This window comes from Musa acuminata, chromosome BXJ2-8, assembly GCF_036884655.1.
Source record: "Musa acuminata AAA Group cultivar baxijiao chromosome BXJ2-8, Cavendish_Baxijiao_AAA, whole genome shotgun sequence".
In the NCBI taxonomy this organism is placed as follows: Eukaryota; Viridiplantae; Streptophyta; class Magnoliopsida; order Zingiberales; family Musaceae; genus Musa; species Musa acuminata.
This window is the reverse complement of record NC_088345.1, coordinates 9,614,123-9,632,956: the sequence shown is the minus strand read 5'-3', so window position 1 is coordinate 9,632,956 and position 18,834 is coordinate 9,614,123. Positions and strand designations below refer to the sequence as shown.

At 37.6% G+C, this 18,834-nt stretch overlaps 1 protein-coding gene across 1 annotated transcript in view; it reads right to left on the bottom strand.

Annotated features, from left to right (window-relative positions):
* The window catches only part of LOC135620178 (DExH-box ATP-dependent RNA helicase DExH1-like), a 35,872-nt gene extending 17,038 nt beyond the window's left edge, over nt 1–18,834 (bottom strand). Inside the window, exons 1-14 of the mRNA XM_065122901.1 lie at nt 18,500–18,834; nt 17,180–17,428; nt 16,188–16,437; nt 14,135–15,348; nt 13,717–13,867; nt 11,403–11,716; nt 7,161–7,227; nt 6,936–7,065; nt 6,367–6,787; nt 4,118–4,263; nt 3,444–3,543; nt 3,150–3,365; nt 2,934–3,029; nt 1,716–1,991 (exon numbers count right to left, since the gene is read on the bottom strand). Coding sequence (XP_064978973.1) covers nt 1,716–1,991; nt 2,934–3,029; nt 3,150–3,365; nt 3,444–3,543; nt 4,118–4,263; nt 6,367–6,787; nt 6,936–7,065; nt 7,161–7,227; nt 11,403–11,716; nt 13,717–13,867; nt 14,135–15,348; nt 16,188–16,437; nt 17,180–17,413 — 3,615 coding nt within the window. The 5' untranslated portion in view covers nt 17,414–17,428; nt 18,500–18,834. The remainder of the gene's footprint in view (nt 1–1,715; nt 1,992–2,933; nt 3,030–3,149; nt 3,366–3,443; nt 3,544–4,117; nt 4,264–6,366; nt 6,788–6,935; nt 7,066–7,160; nt 7,228–11,402; nt 11,717–13,716; nt 13,868–14,134; nt 15,349–16,187; nt 16,438–17,179; nt 17,429–18,499) is intronic.

The following is an 18,834-nucleotide window of genomic DNA, read 5'->3' as shown; positions in this document are numbered from 1 at the left end:
GTAACTTAGCCTGCTAAGCTCAAAAAGTCTTCCATCCAAAACTGATTGTAAATCATTGTGAGTAGAGACAAGGTCTTTCAGGTGCATCAATTTCATAGCGGTTGATTGATAGGATAACACCCTAACAACCATTTCTCCAATCAAAGGGGCGGAAAAGGCCTCCCAAGCTATCAATCAGAAATTTAAACTAATAAGAGAACTTTGTTCCATAGAGAAACGGACACAATATCCAACCATAATTTCTTGGCCTTACAAACTATCATGTATAAATAGGTGTTTATGGGTAAAGAACTTGTATTGACACACCATATAGATCCTACCAAAAGAGATCCAAGACCTCTCACAATATGAATGCCAATAGTAAAATAACTTGGCTAACCTGTATTAGATCCATGTTGGGGTTCTTATATAGAAAATAAACTTTATTAAACATTGAAATGCTTTCTAAGAAAGCATTCAAGTTTAAGAACAAAATCAATCTCAAAATGACAGGAAAAAAAATTATCATATATTTTACTACAAAGAGCCCGTGAGAGGGCCTGGTCCGCATATTCTCTGCAACGAGTGGTTTGGAGGTTGTATCCTTCCCACTCCCACTGCAAAATTGAATTGAGATCTTTTTCCTTCTACAGCAGGAACCATGGTGCTCCTTGTCTACTCACTTGTAGTAAGTGAACACCTTCTTGAGATATACACTGCTTTCAGTTGTATCTCTTTTAGGGCAATGGCTTCAATGTGTTAATGGTACGTAACAACATTAAGCACAGGCATGTGCTGCACATACTAGTATTGGCAGAACACTTGTTGTACTGAGGTGATATTCTTGCTCAGGACTATTGATATGGGGTATATTTTTACACCAAACATAAGCAACATGTGGCCCCAAATTACTCAAACCCCATTATTACCGACTAGCATGATCACTGTGTCAGCATCAAATCTCGACAGGGAACATTTCCCTCATAAACCGGATGATAATTCTTCACTAAATATATGCAGTTAGGGCCAAAGGGGGCCTCTTCTCTAGGTACAGGAGGAGTATTATATCTGACTATGTAAAATACTTGTTTTTCCCCACCTCGGACTGATCCTGACTTGGAGGGGCCTCACTGAACATGCCCCAGGCACAAGTTCTAAAGGATCTGGACACCTCGGAACCGACCACATCAAGAAGAGTCACCTTGGCTAAATTCCTCTTGGGCTAGCTTCTCTCAAGCTCAGTGAACTGCAACAATACGTTTTGCTGAGGAAGTGGCTAGACCGGATCAGAGTCAGTGTATCAGATTGATGATCAAGCTTGACCTCAACAACAATGAAATCGTACTTACTATAGTAGCGACATGTGTCACACATTTTAATGAAACACACTTCTCTTTTTATGGAGGTGCTACTCTATCTTGTCTTTTCTCTCTCCTTTGTAGAGAAAAAGATGACTCAGAATTGCATGAGTCCATTATTATTGTCATATGTTTTGATGAGAAGCCTAGGAAGAGTTAATTTTGGTTAGATAAACATCACAAGTGATGGGAATGGGATAGACATGATGCTCTTGATGATTGCTGAATGAATCCAGATGGGAGATCTTGAAGCCAAAGCCATTTTCTTGTATGGGAAAAAAGATCAGAAGCTTAATAAAATGAAACAAATTCAGATTTTGATAGAAATAGAAAATGCAATTTCATCCATCAGGATATCATTAAATAGATAGGGAGTACCAGCCTTCGGAGTAAGACTCCTGTTGTGCAAAACAGTAAACGTGTTTGCTCAGAACGCTTTGCTTCTAAACGGATCTGGTAACCAACAGTTTCTCCAAGACTTTCACCCCTTTCAGAAGCAATGCGTGCTGCGACAGATATAGCTGATATCCGACGTGGCTGAGTACATATTATACTACAATCTGCTCCTCGTAGATGTTCAATCTCCTGCTCTAATATGAATTGAGGTAGCTGTGTAGTCTTGCCACAACCTGTCTCTCCAGAAACAACAAGCACCTATATGTTCAAACAAATTGGTAAGGCTATCTGGCCAAATACCATGCAGTTAAAGAAACACCGTGGAAAAGAAACCTTGTTCTGAGAATGCATAAATCAGGTAATACAACGCAACTTGTTAAAAGAATGCCAATAAGTTCATTCTCTGATAGTTATAATCTAGGGATCTCACAAAGGTTTCAACGGATTAAAGAGAAGAGGGTGTAAACTATGAATTGAACTGTTGGTAAATGATGGGCACAAGACAGAGGTCCACAAGCGTCTCATGTCAACCCATGGTAGCACAACGCTTTCATACTTGGTGTATATCAATCAGTTAGAACTTACAATAATGCAAAATTTCACCTTGCTATCAGGATTTAACTATTTTCTAAAATGATGAAATTGGTAATGTCAACATTAATATGAAATCAAAATGGAGGATGTAACTTACAGTCAAAGGAAAATAATTGTGATGTAAGGGACATGATGAAAACAAGATTTCCCATAACATGTTAAATCCATCATACATGTTACTGCTATAATTTTTTCCTACTCATATTGCCAACCATTTTTCACAAATAACTGATAGAGAAAATGAGAAATACACATCTTCAGTTCCATCTGGTGCGACTTCAAAAATAAATCATCTTTACATCGTCAAGAATGAATTCCAGAAACCTATACCTGACAATGATCCTAATCATCTAAAAAATTTTGCCATGATCCCAGTCCTAAATAAGTTTGTTGTTTATGATACTGCCAATACCTTGGACAGTCTAGTAACATAAAAATTAAAACCCAAATTTTGGAAATGATAAAAGAGCCAAAAAAACTCATAACTTCTATGCAAGCCCAATATTGTAGCACAGCAAAAAGACACGGCATGATCTCAGCCATAGTGATTACACAAGACATGTGATGATATACTCCAGTGACAATGGCCAGGAAGAGAAATTTTACCTGATTGTCTGCCACAGCTTTCAAAAACTCATCCTTGAGTTTGTAGGCTGGTAATTTTTCCCTGAAAGCAAGCATTGCTTTAGTGCTCGGGGATGCCTACAAGGAGCGCATACAAATAAGATATAATGACAGGTAGAAGCAACAAACTAATGACTACTTTCATCTCACATGAAGCAGTGTCATCTAGAGAATAAAAAAGAAAAACCAGCCAAGAACCTTCTTGGAGTTCTGCAGCTCCCTAAGTTCAAAACTAAACTTCTCCTTCATAGTATCAAAAGATGAAGAGGATTCAGATCTAGAGATGGGCACGCTAGATAAAGGTTGCTTCTCCGCCTGAGTGAATGTACTGGTGGAACTATTTTGGGTTGATATATCTTTTGATCTAGCCAAAAGACTTACGACTCTTCTTTCAGTTTCTGTGGACATTTTAATCTGCATATACATGACAAAATCTTCAATATTTCAAGTTGTAAGAGAATTTGCAAGTCCCGATTAATAGTTATGAAGTACCTCTTTTTGTGTTGATCCATGTCTTTCATCAAGATCAGCACGATAATCTGGTAAAGGAACCTTGCTAAATACAAGTGCTTTACCTTTGTTGTATGCATGGCTTCCTTCCCAAACAAGCAGACAAGAAAAATGTAACATAATCAGATATGGAAAAAAGCTGCACATTTTTAATGTCAAAACATGCACCATATATTTTTTTCTGATCCAAATATCAGGACATTAAAGCTTGTTATTATTGTCGTTGTTGTCACTGTATATAGCATAAAGCTCATGATCAAATATGTCTGTATAACTACAAGTCCAATCAGCAAACAGCAAATAAATAATAGGCTGGACAGAGATGAAGTGAAATGATCTATTCAGCTGCATATCTGGTGAATGTCTCACTTGATGCCTAAGTGGATTCATCATATGGATGGTTGTGTAAGTGAAATGCAGCCAGTATAATGTGGCAGCAGCCTTATTCTTTTTCATTTTGTGGCACATGATAACAGCTTTACCACTGTTATTCTGTACATGTCAATGTCATCACAATGTTCCAATAATAATATTCTATATCTTAGGCTTACAATCATTCATTATTAACAAATAGAAGAAAGGATTATTTGTGTTAATTATTGCTTAATAAAGAGAACCAAGGCATGCATATAGCACCAGGAAAGTAGGAATCTTACAAGTATAAGCCTTGATTCTGAGCCATATTTGCCAGAGTATTCTGACCATCACGCCCAAAGTTACGTTTAACTATCAGCTCCTGCTGGCTACCTTGTTTTAATTGTTGTATCCTACTCCACCATTCATTTTCATCCAGCTTTTCCACCTTGATAACATCAGCACATGAAACAATATATCCATTTGTCAATCAACATACCAGTCCAAACCATAATATTGTGGCAGAATTTTCAAATGCTTGACAAGAATAATGTTCTCCAAAGAAGAACCATTTGTGGAGCCAGGAATAAGAGCACAGGGACTTTTGTTTCCCCCAAAAGTTGGTCTCATAGAACATTAGTTTGGCACTAATAAATGTAAATCAGATACCAGTGCTAAAAAGAATGCTTTCATTAGATGAGAGCTCCAATTCCAACATCCTATACTACTGACAGTAATTGATCTCCAAAATCAAACATCTTCTAGACTTTTGGAAACTAAAAGCAAATGCATGTTTTAAGTATAAACGAATATCATGTCCTCTCAAATTTCCAAGTAAGGATCTTCATCCAGGTTTCTCAATGTAGATTTTTGGGTGGAATCTGCAGCTTATAAGATGGACAAATACGAAGGTTTTCATTCCTTCTCTTTACACCTATTGAAAGCAAATTCTCGTCCATGAAAACTTACTTCCACCCCCAAGAAGGATGTATTGATGCTTTTAAATCAACTTTCTTGGTAGCTATGGTAGGAGAGATCTTGTTTCTGGTAGCTAAGGTAAGAGAGATCTTGTTTTTGAGTAAATACTTATTGATAATTTTGCAGTCTTAAGTTTTCTTTAACAGTCAAGAAGTAGAAACCTTTGCTTCCTAACATCGTTCAAATCAATGCATCTCCTTTGTCACCCATCTTTGATCATGAGGTCCAACATGCTGAGACAGCTGCAACTCGAAATCAATAGCTAATCTTTCGATCATATCTATTCCTAAATCCTGAAACATCAGATTATTCCACAAAAAGGTAGACAGTGAACAGATGCTACATGCTCCGTCCCAAGAGGTCATTCTACAGGTTAGCTCTTACAGAGGAAATTTTTCCCAGGAAATTTTATAAGAGTAATTTTTTCTTAATTTGCATTAGTTCAAACAAAATAGCATATTTAGATCATTAATTTTTAACAAAAGAAATGAACTGTAACATGCGAAAAAAATTGCTTCGGAGTGGGTAAAAAGTAAAAACGTACAAAAGTCAAAGAAGACAAAAAAGGTTATAATCAAAATCTATTAACCAAGTCCATGCTATATAGATGTGAATACCATAATTTAATTAACCATCATGTTCATCAGTAAGAGGCCGATGTACTAAAAAAACAGCAGCCCACTTCAGAGGCATAACAACAAGTGAAGTATATGGCCCTACAGAATAGACTGTTTGATAGTCCAGCTTATTGAACAAGAGAAAGAAATATACTACATTCATTTTCTTTTTAACCAGTCAAGAATGCAAGACAATTTCAACATGGTTAGAACCAGTGGATGCAGAATGTCTTCTGAGGACCAGAAAGAGAATGAGATAGAACAAAATAAATAAAAACATGCTTGCTTGATGTTTCTCAAAACATTAATTCCATGGAAACTATTTGACATTTGAGTAGCTTTCTTTTATATTTATTATTTAATTATCTAGAAGATAATCAACTATTCTATATTCCTCCCGCATAATATCTCCATTTCCACCATAGGTCCAATACATGGCAATACAATCCATGAACAAAGTATCAGAAGGAGAAAAGGAGCGAGATCTTTGGTAAAGTGCAACTAGACTTGTTGTCACTCATATACAACAAGCTCAACCAAACGTAGTCCTTTATTTAAATTTCTCACATCATCACGATGAAGAAAGGGGCCACAAAAAACAACCATAGGTATCACAAGTCCATTAAAACCATGAATCGCCTGCTAAACCAGCACGTTGTTGGAGACATATGGCAAAACATGTAGGGGATATATCAACGAATTCTCTGACAATAACGGAAAAGAAAACCAATTAACTGTTTTCATCCAAACATCCGATCAAGAATCAGCAAATCGGATCAAGTATTAATGTTCTCCTAATATGGAAATGATCTTATGATTCGTAAAATGTATTCATGAACCGAACAGCCGAATTTTGGTAAAGATCACATCAAAAGCAAGGAAACAAAGGAAAATTAAATGACAGAAAAGGAGAACAGTACAAAATGAGATGAGGCAAGATAGGAAGAGGGAATCACCTCGCCGGCCATCTGGCGAAGACGCTCGGCCCTCCATTGGGGATCCCACCACCTCTGCTCCCCGCGACCGCCGCCCCTTCCCCCGCCTCTTCCGCCGCCGCCGCCGCCGTCGCCCCTTCCCCCACCTCTACCGCCGCCCCGGCCCCCCCTGCGGCCGCCTTGGTAGTTGGGGCGGTAGGACATGGGACGAAGAGTTCCCACGGAGAGACGGAGCTGTAGAGACTTGGAGAACGCCAAGAAGGAGTGGTGGCGACCGCCTGTAGCGCAGCACAAAGTCATCAAGGCAACTTTAAAGCAACGAAACAATGATAAAGCCAGCGTCTTTGGGCCGCATCGGTTCCTGGGCTTCGGCTTATCGTTGTTCACATACGATTTCCCTACCCAGATGCCGGCCCAACTTGACTTAAATCTCAAGTAAACCCTAAAAAAGCCAGCCATAACTAACAGTTGTTTCCTTTGTACATGAACTACGACCACGTGTAAACTTGCGGGAGGGACCCCACACTACCTTCCAATGGTGTATGCGTTTTGTTTGAATTCTGAGTCCGCTAGTGCAGCTGATATCTTACCAAATGAGCATATCCAAAGGCGGCCAATTCCCATTGACCCACGAGAGGCTCCTCGTCTCAAGAACCGCCCTGTCGCCGACGCGTACAAATACCGGCATAGAGGCATCTTCTTCCTCCGCCCCCCCATTCTCTGGAAGATTCATTATATACCGAACACCAGAACAGTAGGCTCTTCGATTCATATGCTTAAGAAGAACAGTAGAGGGATTCTAAGTAGTAAAAAACCATGTTTAAGATCGACGAAGTTTAATTGCCTAAGCGTCTGGATACACAAAGATGGCATATTGATGAACTGCTCAAACAGCATGGAACTTGTGGATTAAAATTTATAGATCCTGATTGTTTTCCTTAAGTTTGTGAGATACTTTTGCTTGATCAGTATGGATTTTTCTTTTTTTACAAAAGATAAAAATTTGAACTCAGGATATTATGATATACTGAGAATTTTTTTCTGAAACACCGAAGGTTGGTGAGGGTGCTGCTAATGAAATAAAATGCTGCTTCGGACAATATCACTGTAGAGAGAGCACTGAGGAAATGGCATTTTAAGGACTCCTACCTCAAAGGAAGCAGAGTAAAGCAAACATGAGGTTGTGACTGCAGGCTCTCTCCGGAATGGTCTCTTTCTATCAGGATTAGAATGGTGAAAGCATCTGTGAGCAGTCCGTCAACCTCAGCGTCTTGGTCATGTAGATGCTGATGGACGACCTCAGGTGAACCTCCAAGGAATTAGTTCATGCACGCACTGCTATAAACCAAATTAGGCCCCCAGTAACATGCACATGCTGAACATCCAGTAGATTGCCAATCAGATTACAAGCATGACAGAGACACAGATAACATTTCATATATCCTACAATATTAATTTGTTGGGGGTGATCAAATAAACAGAACATTTCTAGACAGACAAAGCATTTCTAGAAATTGATTAACCAAAGGAAGGGCACACTACATTTGAACTGTGCAAGAATGTAAATAACAAATCAACATGATCTCTACGTATGCCTACAAATTTCGCCATCGAAATGGAGTGCATCATTCATTTTCTTTATCTACTTGCCCATCGACAGAGAATCTAAATTCTGGCACACGAATCTCTTGAAACCAACTGGAATGTATGATTCTAAACACATATTTTGAACTTTAAATAGATTAGCAGCAACTTATATATTTCCTTAGTACCATGCAGCAGAGTATCGTAACCCAACTATGGCATCCTTCAAGGAAAAAACTGAAAGCGAGAAATTGGCATATCTTTACATGTTGGGTAACTGAACCACAAAATACAACAACAAATCAAACTTCATGTTCGATGGAAAAGCTTAACATTCACACATTATTTAAAGCACGAGATTCAGATAAGAATCACTCTTTTAAACATTAAATATGCTTTAAAAAATTCGCACCTTAGTATTGCGTACAGATTTCATGTCAATAAGCAATTCACAAAATAAGTAAAAACCACCTGAACTATACGATAAGCACATTGAGCACCATATATATATTCCTACCTCCAAAATCTTACTAGCTTTGGCTTGTAGACGGTATCAGTTGCCTGTTAAACCACACACTGCAAACAATTGCATGTTTGGACAAGCAGTACATATTTTCAGTCCACTTTTCTTCTATACCCTAGACAATGTGCACATAATATTGAAAGCTGTGTTGCTTGTAAGGAATGCAGAAGGATGCCCTCTTGCCTTCATGTAAGAAAAGAAAACATCTGTGTATTTAGTTTCCATACAGAATAGACGGTTTCCATGTGCCAAAGCAAAAATGCCTATCCAACAGCAGCAAGTTTCCATACAGAATAGATAGTTTCCATGTGCCAAAGGAAAAATGCCTATCCAACAGCAGCTAGTTGACAGTAAGTGAACAAGATCACAGGGAACATTCAGTTCAGATGCCCCATCTTCTGTCATCAGCAATGTCCCTAGACCAACCAGGTTTACTCTAATAATACTTCATGCAAAGCCCAAAAATTGAGAGGCATATGGACATGTAAATGTGCTTCGAAAATTAAACAAGAGAAAAGGTTGCATTTACAAATAGGAATATGTTAACTTCTTCCGAATGGTATCTTGTTAACCAATTACTCATAAAATCAGTATGACTTAGCATTGCCTAACAGGTAACTCTAAATTCTTCATTTGTTAAGTATTTAAAAAAGTGACAAATAAGAAACATGATAGCCATCGGGACCACATACAACACAAAACCTAGTAAAAGTCTAGATTAGTAAACCATGCCAACCAAATAAGCCATAAAAAACTTATTTAGCATTAGCTTACAAATTATAAAGGAGAAAATTGATATAACGAAAAAGATAAGCAGAATCACGAGCAGGGCTTATAATAAAAATAACTTGAATCTAAGAACATCCAAATTCTCATGATGACCAACATATGTCCCATGATTTTATAGTGCAAGGTTTATCAGTACACCAGAGCATTAGACCAACTAGGCCAGACCTATAAAGCAGCAATATGTCTAAAATCAATTGGCATATCATCATCACTAAAGCCTCTTTCCCTAAAGGACAACATACACCCACAACCCAGTTATAAATCAGGGTTAACAATTAGTCAGCAAACAAGAGAAAGTAACCCCATCAGCATCATGAACCATGGTAGCTAATTCTTCAAATTTCAAGCTTGATTTTTTTGCCAAAAATTAAACTGTAAAAGTATCTCCAGGTAACTAAAATGTATGTGAAAGCCGGGCAAGTTTTGAAGTGATCGATGGCATGGATTTCATGAAGCACAAAAAGTTCATGTGGTGGGGGAAATGATGATTGCTTGAATGGGAATTATTTCATGATTGTAATAATATAGAGCATGAAAGTATTGTACCAAAATTTAAAGCTAAACCTCCCACTACTCCTATGAAAAAATTATTAAAAATTAAATCTCCCCCTTACAAATTGTTTAGCAACTCATAAAACCAGAAGGCACAATTTTTTTCATGTAACAAAACCAATCTAACAAAATGCAGGTACAAATACATGTCACAGCAAAGTAGATGATAGCATCATCTAAGGCCTAGCTGCAAGAGTCTCTTACTTCACAATTGGTGGTTAGCTTCATGCTCAATCAGAGAATTCGGTCAACTTTCTAAAAGATGGTTTAGTTTTTGCCCCATAGTTAAAGTTTTTATCCCCAGGGGCCCTAAACCAGGTGCCAAATTTTCGTTTCTTGTTTCTGCCCTGCATATAAGCAGTTCTAAGTATCATAGCTACTTTATAAACTTCTTGCAGAATATTTTTCTTCATCCTGAATCACAGTGAAAAACCAGCTGCAAAGAGTGTAACACAAACAGTTGTCCAGTATTTATTTTACAAGAGGTTTAAAAAAATCTTAACCATTCACCAAAAACGAAAAGAAAAATCTGACTGTAGTTGACAGTTTCATGTGTCAAACACAAAGGGTGTTGCTCTTACCTTTGACAGTTTCATGTGTCAAACACAAAGGGTGTTGCTCTTACCATTGAGCAATGCTTATAAATTAGTGACCAAAGGAGATAAGCCATAGTTCATGGTCGAGTATAGTAACATAAACACCAGGGTTTGACATAAAAGAAGAGCATAATAAGCCAATATTTAACTAAACCAAAGTTTTTTAGACTTGAAGATTGAGGCAACTTAACAGCTCCACGTGGTACGTTCATATTATAAGAGACATGTGGACATTAATTAATGCATATAATGAAACAGTAAAAAAGTCAACCATTTCAATAAACAACAAGAATAAAACTTCACTTGTAACTTGTAAGGACAAGAAAACAAGGCTAAAGTTCGGAATAAAGGGCACGGGATTCAGAATTTGAGCCAAAATTTCCAACAGTGTTCTCAAAAAGATGTTCTCAAATGGTACAGGAAAAAAAAAACGAACTACCTTCAGATAATTATATGTATTGCCGCAATGGCATATCAATGACTATTTTCATTTATTTGCTACAATTGATAGAGGAACGATTCATGTGTCAGAACAGAATGTCCCACTGTTTGTATGTACTTGCTCTGCTAGTGATTTTGAGAAGTTCAGTAAAATTCATCTTCATAACTCACAAGTACCAAATTCATATTCGGAAATACCAAACACAAACACACTGGACCATGACATTCTGCTTCTTTATTGGTTGAATTTCCTTGTTCTAGATTTCAAGTAAAATTCTCCATAAATAAAAGAAAGAGTGACTCTGTCATGCCAATCATGTTGCTGATTAAGATTAATTGCAACAAGAAAAGATTTTTCTATTTATTTACCATCTGGGAATGCTGAGTTCTTGATTCGAGAGAGTGCCTACATGTGAAATTTGTCACTTTTAAATAATTTGAATACCTTTAAAAACCGCAATTTTCAGCATGCTACAATTCACAAACTGCATATCCTATATACTGCAGAAACTTAACGTAGCCATGTAGGTTTACAATAGCTTACAGAGTTAACTACTCCAAAAGAAAAGTCATCGGAAGGGTTCAACTGGTGCAGTTTCTTCAAGAAGGGCAGCAGCCTGAAAACACTCAGCGGCCTCAAGTGCTGATCTGGCACCTTCAGCCTTATAAAGTAGACCAAGATTGAACCAAGCAACATGGTTAGTCCGGTCCAGCCGAAGTGCATCAGTCAGGAAGCTCCTAATGACAACCGATGGCTGATCACCAAGATGTCTAAGAACAATTGCTGTTGAAACCAAGCTCGGGACATGGGCTGGCTCTATATTCAATGCTTTAGCATATGCTCCTAGAGCTTCCTTAAGGAGTCCTTGTGCTTCATGCAGCTGCCCTGAAACATCAGCAATTGAATTTGACATCCAATGTTAATATTGAGAAAGTAATATACTTTAAAAAAGAGAAAGAAAAACACAAGAAACAGAGGACAAAATGTGGTATCGTCACACATCTAAAGAGACAGATGGTTCTAAAATCTAATTATAGCAGGATTATAATATTCACGAAAGCAATTGACCATTCAAGCAAATGATAAATATCAGTTACCAAGCAAGCATTAAACTCTTCATGAGGCTCATGTAGTTACTGTAGAAAAATCTGTTTCTAATATTTGTTGACATAACAGAGTAATAAACTTCCAACATATCTAGTATTGATGGATGACAATTAAAGACTCCGCTTTCAGGCATACTAAGAAGACAAACTCCTACAAAAAGGGAATTTGTAAAATTACACTTTTGACAAATCTTATACTGTACTACAAGTCCAGACAACAAATTGGTTGCGAACCCTCAACGAAAACACGGAAGAATCCATCATCATCATCACCACCCATGAAGGATAACCAACAGAAAGAAAAGATGGAACATGACGAGTGAGAGATTGTGCAAGTAAAGCCAAAAGAGGCAAAAGGAGCCTTGCGAAAAAAAAAAAAGAGAAGGATGCATATCTTACATAATAAAATGCAATTTTAAGAAAAATGCATGTTTAATAAGTTGAAAAAGAAGATGTTAGAATTCACAATTCAGTACTGTTTGGCTGTTGACAAATTCCATAATCCCCAAAAGAAAATGTTTCACTACTGCTCTACTGTAAATTTACAATAATCAGCACCTAGTTTACCTCTTTGCATGACTGCAACAAGAAAAAGAAAGGAAAATTTTTCTGGCATGCCACTGCAATATGCCATAATATCTCATAAACCTCTCCAAGAAAGAAAATATCTTATATACCCAACTAAATAACTAATCTACAAAAAACTCCACAAATATCTCATATATCCTGCAAATCTCAAAAACTCCCCCTTATATTATCCTGCCATTAGAACTACTAGACCCCGCTAGGACCCATTAAATTAGTTCCTATCCACCATCAACCCCGGTTAAGGAAAACGGGTCCGAACAAGATCTAGCAAGGTTTAACATCAAGGCCATATAAGGGGGTTTCTATGTTTGTAAGGGTACAAAGGACATTTGCATTTTTCTAAATTCTAAGGATAAATAAAATATTATGGTTCTTTGCAGAGGTACACCAGAATTTCAACCAAAAAAGACCTAACAACACGTATTAGTATATTTGAAGTGGAAAGCTCAAGTCTATGGCAATTGATAGAACCATTACATAAACAGGAGATATCCCCAAGTATATTCGAGAAAATAACTGGAGATGAACTGAATAAACCTCCCACTGAAGTAATCAAACAAACCACCAGAAAAATATAAAACATCCACGACTCATACTCATGGTAAATTATAGTACACAGACATTACAGGACATTTCTTGAAGGAAACTAGGGCAAAAGAATTATCTTTTGAAATTTTCAGATGAACTGTCTGTACAATCAAATCTCACAGGACAGTCTTACCAGATAAAGATTAGCACTATCATCTTGTAGTAGACTTATGTTGCAAATAACTCCTGTCTAGATTAACCAGGGAACAATATGTACATAAAACCATGTTTAGATGAAAATCATTCTGATCTTGGAATATGTTCTCTTCTGGACCTGCCCATGGCAGTTCACAGCCAGCACCTATAACGAATAGGATACTCTTTAACATGCTAATCTGCACATGTTCTAATCTACCAGCTTATGTTCTCTTACTCATGTTTTACAGCAAACTCAAGAGGACAACAAATGCAATATTCTCCATCAATCAGCGAGCCCCCATAAAATCAGATCAAAATCTTTTGGTAAATACAAGTTCAAACTGTATAACAAAAATATAAATATTATAAGTAGGAAAAGAAAAAAAAGTAGCAAGCATATCAATCTCGTATAGGAACATTGGAAACATAACACAAACTAGAAAGTACAAGCGAAAATTTGAGTACCTGTAGCATGCCATCCTAAAGCAGAGTAAGGACTTATAGACTTAAGTTTAGATAAGCAAACTTCAGCATCCCTCCATTGTGACATGCTTATGTAGACCTTAGCCAGGTCATGCCATGTCTGGATTTCCAAACTTCTATCATTTTTGTCACCCTGTAAAAGAAAATTTGAAAAGTGCATAAAAAATTCCATGCATTTGAAATCAAGAACAGAACATAAATGCAAATGATAAACCTCATAAACGATATAATAATAGCTAAGTGCAAATAAGGAAACACGTTAAAGTTAAAAGGGAAATATACAAGGCAGAAAAAAAGGAAAAGTCAGTATATTTAAAGGACTTGCAGAAAAGTTTTGAGTTCGGAGAAAGAGCACTACAACAACAGCAACAAGATATAGGCTAAACAAACGTGACATTACCTTTAATGATGTCAGTCCAACACCAAAACTTTTAGTCCTCAACTGAATTATGGCAAGAAGATGAGTATATGTCTCAATGGCATTCTTCAGTTTTCCCTGTGCAATCTGAATTTTAGCTTTAGTTCGCAATAGTTCTCCATGGCTCCACTTTCCTGTTTGTTCCAAAGCAGCATCAATAATGGTCTCCGCATCAACAAACCGTTTCTGAGCAGATAATATTCGAGCTAAAAGAATCCATCCAGCCTCATTTGATCCAGCCTCTAGTTTCAGAAGCTGCTTGGCATAGCGAAGTGCTGCATCCAACTTTCTCTGTTCAGCATTTGCTAAGCTGAGATTATATGTGGTCCTATAATCTTTTCCAGGAATCATTTTTTCAGCTTTTTCAAGCACCTCAAGTGCCTCGGACTGCCTCGAAACTCTTTCTGAATCAGAGGTAGAAGATCTAGCCTGCGCTGAAAGAGAAATGCCGAGTAAACAGTTAGCTACACTTCCAATTTGATCACAGCAACCATGGACATTGGCAAGCGCCCTGCGTGCAAACAAAACCCCTTCCTCTGCACAAAAACTATTCTCACCACAAACTTTAGAAGCAAGTAACAATGCTTTTACACAATCTGGATCCTCGCTAGCACTCAGTAGCTTCCTCAGCAAATTCAGAGCCGTAAGGTCATCATCTTCCCCTAAGTAACACAACGCAAGAGTATAATACTGTTCTTTCCTCTCTAGGATACCAGGTAACAACTCTTCTACCTGACCGGCCAGAGAACTTAGCTGCCCGGAGACACATAGCGCATAAGTCAGATGATCAGCGATAGATGGATCCCACTCAATTCTCTTGAGAGCAAACTTCCTCAATAGAATTATTAACAGAAGAATTGCCTCTTCCATATTGTTCCTGGGTATAAATGCACCATCCATTTGAGAACGAAGGTTTGGAGGGCTTGCATCACAGCCTCCATAAAGAAGAAAAATAGCAAATTCTTTTTGTATCTTTGCCATAGTATCAGCATCAAGATTCCAGTGTCCAAGGAGGGCCCGCCGGTAAGATGAGATGGCTTCATGGGAGAAACCAGCCAGCTTCCAAAGCTCCGGAAGCAACTCAACTGCCTTGCATACTATCTCCTGTAATTTATTATCAGTAATATTCCCTGGTGAGCCATCAGGTAATGCAGACTCTAAAGTGTCCAAAACAATGTTGCATGATTGAGCAGCTTCTGCAACAATGAGAACTGTTTCAGTCATGCTAAGCATTTCAATATATAGTTATGAACGTCTATCCATCTCTATCATGAGTAAAGAATACTCCCATAACCCATACAAATAGTTAGAAGCAAAAACTCTCTGTAGGAATTGACAGGATAACCACCTTGAGCATCAAATCAGGAGGCTTTGTAATTGACCTCAAGGCCCCTGCTTTTCTCCATAAAGAAGCATATTATCACAGTGTCACCACACAACAGCTTTAGAGGTAAGAAATCTATAGACAATTGTATCTTCTTGAATCTTGACCATATTGAGTACTGACACTTTACCTAAATTTGATGACAGATCCAAAAGTTCAAGATCATATTAAAGAACCAAATCAAACTAGTCTTCCTTATAGAAGTTTATACCTAAACTATATTTGTAAATGATGGAATAGCTAGGATGTAGTTAGTATAAAAAAGAAATCAGAAAACATTGATATGAAATGCATAAATGAGTAATAAAATAACAAGGAAAACTGCTTTATAAGCACATCTGAAATCATCAAAATAAAAAAAATATAAGCCATGTCTGTACCTATTTTTTTATTGTACCTAACCAGGTAAGATTAACTTTTGCAAGTTTTGTCTTCAAAAACATAATTTCTCATCTTATAAGTACATAGGATATGATGTGGGCGGCAGTGGTGTAGATACAAGATATGATTTATAAATCTTAAGCCTGTCATAGTACTCTCTGTGTAAGACTCAATAACCTCCAAACAGGACTATTTAGATTCCACGAATGATGCAAGAGAAACAGATGACTACATGTGTTCAAAATAAATTATTCAAAATATTATATTTACCTTTAAACCTTCCAAGATCTTGCAGTGCTCTTGCTTTCAGATATACTGCTTCAACAAGTAAGCTAACTGCATGTATGGACATTGGTCCTGAATCCCAGTTTGAATGAAACTTCCGGCGTTCTATTCTTTTAGTAATAGCAGTTCTGATCTTAGGGCCTACCGAAGCAAGATCTATTCCATCAAAAACACGAAGTGCAGCTTCCACATTTCCTCTTTGATATTCTAGCCTTCCAAGCAGGGCTCTTGCTTCCTGCAAAATATAGTTCCATTAGATAATCCCAGATGGAACAGCTAATAATCTTATTTTGCATATCTATATAGTATGATGAACATTGCAAGAATATAAGAATTTGTTTGGCATAAGAACACAATACAACGAGGGTAGTATGATTAATAGTGTTACATTTGTCTTATATTGCAAGGACGTGGAGAAGGCTTCCATCAAGTATCAATATTATTCTGCTAGAATAGAATGAACACCAGAGGTTCTAGATATATGTTTCTACTTAGTGAAAAATATAAACAAAAAATTAAATCAAAATTCAAAAATGAAGCAAACGCAACTTGCCAACCCGCCCATCATAGACTTAAGCTTAAATGATTCAAATTTAGGCTTAATATAGTATTGATCAAATATATATGAAATCAATTTTAACCGGCATTTTAACCTAAAAATTAACTAAAAGCGAAGCATGAGCATGGATAGACTCACTCAGGATTGGCTAAATTAAACCCCTACCATACAGTTGAATAAATAACTATCCAAATCAGCTCAAACAATTAACACAACAACTACAACTAGATGCAAGAAAAAGAAAACTCTTTGGTGTACTGTTAAGGCAACCTATCATGAGCTGAATCCAATGCCAAAAAAGTACAATTAATGCTGAACTTAGAAAACATGAGACTAATATGTGTAGAGTAGAACCTGTCAAGGCCTTTCTAATTCCTTCATATGAATAAAGCCAAAAGGGACATGTTGAAAGACCAACCTCATAATTTAAGCAGAGACCTTCACGAAGAGATGATTCAGCTTCTTCAATGTTTCCAGTGTCGACCCTCTGCTCAGTCTCACCATTTTGACATGAATAACGTACGGCTGAGCACTCCTTGGTGGCCAGGGACTCAGACGACCGAACCATTTCATCTACTTGTAATTGTTCACCAGAACACAAGCACTTCATTGTGTTCTTCAAAAGACTAGACAAGGGTCCTGGTCTCTTCATTCATTTCTTACCACTCTGCTTCATGATAAACAGAACAGTATGCTTATTCAAAGCACCCAACAAACATGGGAAGGGGAGTTATAACAATTGCTGAAAAATATTAAGTTCTACAACAATTGTTGGGAAACAAAACCAAGAAAGCAAGCAATTATTTCAGACCCCATTGAATTTAAGTACAACAACATTTATTGAACAATAAAGATACAAGTAAAAAACGTTGTCAAAAGACACAAAATACAGCATCCAGATTAAAAAATTTTGTAATTGTATGCTAATAAACAATAGGATTAATCATTAATATAAATCGAACTATAGGAGCCTTAAGACAGATTTAAATATTAAAGAATTCACCATGGGAAGATCTCCCCGCTTTGTTAACCAAAAATAGGGGGGGGGACAGTCTTTAACTCAATCAGCCGCTCTTCAGGGTCAGAAACATTATGTTTGAATTCAACAAACCCAACAATTACAAGCATAGGCAGACCATTAGATATATGCCCCTCAAGACCAACGCTTCAGAAATTGCGCAAATAAATTCCCAGCTGAATTTATTTCTATAACTTGCAGGATCGAAACCCATTTCGGAACAAAGAAAACGCAAATAGAATAAAAGATCACAGCAGAAATCTGAAACGTAGAAAGACTTGGAAACCAAGCGACGACCTTGATTTCTATTGCAACACAAGAAAATCAACTGCATGTTCGAAGGACAAAAAAGAAGAGAAAAGAATAAACGATAAAGCATCCGTCCGAGAACAAGGACCCGTCAAACGCGCCAATCTCATCACAAAACCCTAAATCCTAACAACCCAAGAAGCATCGACGAACGAACCAGGAATACCAAAACCCACCTAAAACCACCCTTTCGCCCCGTCCTCTCAAAACCCTAAGACAATTGCAGCAAAGCGCCAAATCGAAGGAAAAGCCTCGCCAAGATTTCTCCAAATTCACCTCGAGATCCCATTCCAACCCGGTGGCCGACCCCTCCCCATCTCCCTGAACCTGCCCAAAATTAATGCTGCTTGTCGTCCAAAGGGATCCCAGGCGGCACCACAAATCATCGAAGGAGTGCATTAAAGAACGTACCTTTCCGATCAGGAGGCTGTTAAATCCCACCAACTCCGCGCTGTGGCAGGCCCATCCAAAGGAGATCCAACGATTAAAACCTCGATCCTTCGATATCTTCGAAGGAACTCCACCGAGAAAAAGAAGAAAATTCTCGATCAGAATCCCCCGATCAGAGGATCAACAGAAGAAACCAAGGAAAAGGGATCCCTTTTGCCGTCTAATTCATCGAAATCTTCGATCTCGGACGAGTAGCTTCCGCGGAACGATTCAAAATCGCGGGGCAAAAGGTCTTGGGAATGCGGCAAAGAGGTTTTGGGCCGATGACCCTCTCTTTTAATTAAAGCACGTTACGT